The 5341-nt window shown below is 37.7% G+C and overlaps 2 protein-coding genes across 3 annotated transcripts in view; one reads left to right on the forward strand and one right to left on the reverse strand.

Moving 5' to 3' along the window:
- The window catches only part of CSMD3 (CUB and Sushi multiple domains 3), a 1062125-nt gene that overhangs the window by 804601 nt on the left and 252183 nt on the right, over positions 1 to 5341 (forward strand). The window lies entirely within an intron of this gene.
- On the reverse strand, positions 4079 to 4516 carry LOC112396080 (small ubiquitin-related modifier 2-like). Its single transcript, XM_024739592.1, has 2 exons — positions 4270 to 4516; positions 4079 to 4153 (listed from the first exon to the last, which is right to left on the reverse strand). The coding sequence occupies exons 1-2, from the start codon at positions 4420 to 4422 to the stop codon at positions 4079 to 4081; spliced, it is 228 nt and encodes a 75-aa protein (XP_024595360.1). The 5' UTR covers positions 4423 to 4516.

A 5341-nucleotide genomic window follows, 5' to 3' on the forward strand; every position in this document is an offset into this window, starting at 1 on the left:
CAAGGGAAAGAAACCCCTGAATTATAAGAAAAGGGGGAAGATGAGAGAATTTCTGCTCCCTTTCACTAGTACTGTTAGCTCTTGTTTCCCCCTGACTTCTAAAGGATAGAGAATCCAGAGAGGGCTTCCCTGGTGGTGCAGTGGTTGAGAGTCCGCCTGCCGATGCAGGGGACACGGGTTCGTGCCCTGGTCCGGGAAGGTCCCACATGCCGCAGAGCGGCTGGGCCAGTGAGCCATGGCCGCTGAGCCTGCGCGTCCGGAGCCTGTGCTCCGCAACGGGAGAGGCCACATCAGTGAGAGGCCCGCATAACACAAAGAAAAAAAAAAAAAGGCATCCCTGTCTCTCTCAAGGGAAAAGTTTTGGTAGAAACACCAGGAAAGTTCCTCCTGCCCTTTCTCTAAGTTTTGTATTCCTTCCGGGATTGATGAGGTTAGTTTATCTTCCTAAGGCATTTATGAAAGCCTCATAATATCGCCTCCAAGAGATTCTGGAGTAGGTCAGGAGAGTTTCTTAATTCATTTCATCTAAGACCACATCGTATGCCAGATGGAACAGACACCTCCTGTTTCATTTCCAGTTTGAATTTTCTTCTCTTCGGTAAGAGAGGCTACTCAGTCAGTAAATAGTGAAGCTGGAATTCAAAACTACACCTTTCTGATTCCAAAGCTTTGGCTTTTATATTGCATTTGTTGTGCTACCCTAAACAAAGGGTTTGAAAAATCTATGAGTTTTGCATGCTGTGCATTTAGTTAACAGCAAGATATTAATCTAATGTATATTTTATTCTTCCTAATACTTATGGTGTATATTTATTAGAAGTCCATTATATACATAAACCCTACACTAGGCTCCAGAGTTATAAACAGTGTGCAAAAAAGACATGGAAACTTTGACTTAATTGATCATGGAGTCAAGAGATAGAAACAGACCTTAATCAAAGAGCCATACAAATACATATATAATTACAAGTTGTAATCAATGTCCTGAAACTAATTGATGGAATGCTGTATGATGGGGGCTTCTGAGCTACTCCAGAGACAGGGAAAAAACTTTCCTGAGAAAGCAGCTTTTGTGAGAAGCAGGTAGGAGTTAAAAAATTGTTACAAGTTTCTTTTTTTCTCTCTAAACTTACTTTATACTAATATGTTAGCTGTCTTAAGTAATTTTTTAATAATAAAAGACAGCTATCACTAACAATCAATGACAAATAAAGTAAACAATGAAAAGGGATTGTAGTTTTAAAAATGCACTAATAATTTGATTAAAATCATTTTAAGAACTTGCCTTCTCATACAGTTTCCTACAAATCATTGATTAGTAATTTCTAGGGTCTTGGGAGTGGAGCAAATGGGGAGTGACTGCTAATTAGTATAGGAATTCTTTGGGGATGACAAAAATATTCTCAAATTAGATAGTGGGGTTGGTTACACAGCTTTGTGAATATGCTAAAAAGATACTCAATTGTACACTTTGAAAGGGTGAATTTTATGGTATGTAAATTTTATCTCAATCTTGAAAATGAGGTTAAAAATTAGTGACGTAGGTATCATAGATGAACTACCAACACCCATGAGACCATTAGTTTTAGCAGAATTTGTATATGGTAACATGGGAGATCTATCAAAGGAACATATCTATTCATAGACCTTTGTCACAGAATGAACTCTTCTTTTTCAAAGAACGTACTCTGTGATGGAGAACACAGCTCATAGAGCACTGAAGGGTGAAGGTAATGTTTTCCTAGCCAGCAAAAGCAGATGAATGAGTCTAGGCAATTAGTGAAGTGAGGTGACAAGATATAGAAGCTCATATTGTACTAAGTTGACTTACTGAGTCATTAAAATGGTTTATAAACCACTGATTATAACGTTAAGATGGATTTTTTTTTTTTTAGTGTTAAACAGGAGTGCGTAATTAGAACACAAAATTAATTCACAAGTTATGAAGACTGATTTTTGCTCTTTTTCTTTTCAGTGAACAGATGAAACAATAGAAAACTCTATTTATTATAATTATTATTATCCTTAACAATATTTTTTATTATCCTTAGCAATATTATTCTTAGTTTTCCACATATATAATTCGAATGTGTCAAAGTGCAGAGGAAAATGAAGAGTAAAATAAATGTGACTTAGAGTAATAGTTTATAATTTAAAGTAATATTTATTACCATTATGATAAAATAGCCTTATGGGAGGTTTATTATCTAAGGCAGATATACAAAATGAAGTTTGTTTACTTATATAGGAAACATGAAGAGGCACATGAAATGAATAGCTAGGTATTTTTGCTAAGATGAAGATTTTGAACAAAGGAGAGAGAAAAGCAATAGTCATTTTAATCGTAAAGTCAATACTGAGAATAACAGCTGTCTGCATTATAAATTCATATCACAGAGGGTTATCATAAGTCCTTCTCTTAAAAAAAAAGACTCCATGAGAGATACAGCTTTCAGACACACTCTATACCAGGATTTATGATTTGGGATATTCAATTGGGCTATATCAGAGCATAGGTAATTTACTAGAAGTGGACCAGCACTTTTGTAAAGTACAGCAGTTCTTTCAACCTGAAGGAGTCACAGGCAACATCTAGTAAATCATCTATTTAATATACCATATTGCTCTTTTGTGACCTGCAAGAATTCATCACTTTTGAAAGTACCTAACTTGCTTGCAGAGAAAAATTTATACATTATATAATAATTTTCATTATAGAGAATATTTGATAATAAATTATACATTCCACAAGTGAAAAGAGAGATTTGAAGTTGTGAGTAGCTTAAGGCTGCAGTGTATATAATATAAAGTCTCTGGACATTTAAGAAGTACCTCTTCAATGTACAATGTAAGTGATTTGAGATTCTTCTGTTCTTCCTACCTTCAGTGGGAAGGTATCTCAGTTCTTCTTCTTCAGTCCTCTTCCTCCGTCCCACACACATGATTAAACCATAGGTGGGAAGTCCTTTTTATTGCACTAGCAGCCTTAACGTTTAATTTCAGTCTCATCCGCTGATTTTCCTAGGGATAACCACATCTGTCTGTTGTATCACCACATCATAGTTCAAGAGTAACACAAGTATACACAGTATAGTTCCAGCATGGGCATATTTTACTTGTACAAATCAAACCATACAAATTCATCCAAAAGAGGTTTTTTAAAAAAACAAACAGGAAAAGAGGGAACAAGGAAAATAATACAAAATTAAACTGCGTGGGTGATTTCGCTCCCTCAGTGAGGGTATGCTACAGATTGATAAAATGTTAGCAAGGATTTGCTACTGTGAAATGGTAGGTATGAGTTTGCCATTCCCTCAGTGGAACTCAGTGTCCATGTGACTGGCTCTCAGATTGTAAAAATCTTATGATTAAATATATTTCCAATGTTTAAAGATACATATCTTACACATAATAGTGTCTCTAAATATAAAGCAACAGTGATTCCTGGTAATCAGAGAAACAGCAAAGATTTCAATCCCAGAAAGAAAAAAAAAACATAGGCTTACATGGATTTATTGGGAGGGTATATCTTTTTTTTTCCCCATTTTAAACAGGAAGTTTATTTAAACAGCAAGACACTTGACTTGAAGGGAAAACTATCTAGGATTTATTTATTTTAGAGTAATTTATCCCTACTTAAAGACAAATAAGTGAAAAACATTAAAATTCTCCAATCAGGGAAGGTATGCAAGGATTTTTATGTTCTTTTTTTTAAAAAAAAAGAAACAGTGAGAGCAAAATAACTTACTGGAATATAAAGATAAGAACTGAATGAGCACGCCACTAATGGAGAAAAGGGGCTATTTTCACAGAACCAGTATTTTTCTCCATCCCAACTCCATTTGATGTCGATCAAAACATACCATTGGCCATTTAGTTTAAAAAATGCAATATGCTTGTACACATATATCAGTTACTTTAGGTACAATAAAGGAATGGGGGTGGGGAAAATGAAAGAGTGGAGAAAGCTATACTGGAGTGGTCAGGATGTAGTGGAACCTAATTGTGGTTTTCTAATTTAGAATGTCTTCTTGGTCTAGAGGAACAGAATTCTGGAGTAAAGTAGCAGGTTCACTTTTTAGTAGACACCTCCTGTCTGCTGCCAGAACACATCAATTGTATCTTCATCCTCCATTTCCAACCATGAAAAGTTCTTTCTAAAAACTGGTAATTTTGAATACAAAACAACCTCGGGCACCTCTACAGATGTGTCTGCTTCACTGATTGGCTGCCCATCAAATCAGAATCTGATCTGCCTCATTGACAAACCCTGTGTTCACAGTAGGCTTTCATTAGTTTACTAAGTGGCATATGCCTCTTACTCTTAAACTGCACCACAGAACCATCCTGCCCCTCCACCTTCAAATTAATATGATCGTTGTTCTCAGTCTTGACTCCTTCCTTGGGCTTTTCGTTGGCCATGGCGAGCGCCGGAGTCTCTTCAGCTGCCACTTCACAAAAGAGGTACCAGGTCCGCACGGAACGAGCACACAAGCAGCACCAGGAGCGGCAGAAGCAGGAGAGGGTATATCTTGATTGTCTTGGATTCAAGTCAATTTATGGGGTAATTTCAACCAAGTGAAATGTTTGTGTTATGTGCTGACTGTGGAACACCATTTTATAGTAGCATGGTCTTGGCAAGCGTAGTTTATTTAATCATCCAACAGACCTTTATGGAGAATATACTGTGTATCAGAACTGTTCTAGGAAGAGAAAAGAAACATTATAAGACTTATTATGTGTTAGAAAAATCACTAGCCATGGTAAGAACTTGTAGGGATGAGTGGAACTGGGGGTCTGTTGAAAGAGCCCATATGGAAACTGTTGGGAGTCTGGTTTGCAGCAGTTACAGTGGCAGAGGAGAGAGAGAGGCTGAAAAGCTACAGGAGAGTACGAGCAACAAATCAGTGATATATTGAACTCTAAGAGTCAGGGGAAAAGTGTCAAGAATAACGGCATTTTGCCTGAAAAAGAAAAAATATATGTGTGTGTGTGTGTGTGTGTGTGTGTGTGTGTTGTGTGTGTGTGGATGAATCACTTTGTCCTCATCTGAAACTAACACAGCACCGTAAATTCACTATACCTCAAAAAATTGTTACAAAATAGAATAATGGCATTTTATATTAGGCTAAGTTTGACATTTTAAGTGTTTAAAATAGTTAGGTTTCGGGCTTCCCTGGTGGCGCAGTGGTTGACAGTCCGCCTGCCGATGCAGGGGACACGGGTTCGTGCCCTGGTCCGGGGGGCTCCCACGTGCCGCGGAGCGGCTGGGCCCGTGAGCCATGGCCGCTGAGCCTGCGCGTCCGGAGCCTGTGCTCTGCAACGGGAGAGGCCACAACAG

The sequence above is a fragment of the Neophocaena asiaeorientalis genome, unplaced genomic scaffold (genome assembly GCF_003031525.2).
Source record: "Neophocaena asiaeorientalis asiaeorientalis breed wild unplaced genomic scaffold, Neophocaena_asiaeorientalis_V1.1 scaffold533, whole genome shotgun sequence".
In the NCBI taxonomy this organism is placed as follows: domain Eukaryota; kingdom Metazoa; phylum Chordata; class Mammalia; order Artiodactyla; family Phocoenidae; genus Neophocaena; species Neophocaena asiaeorientalis.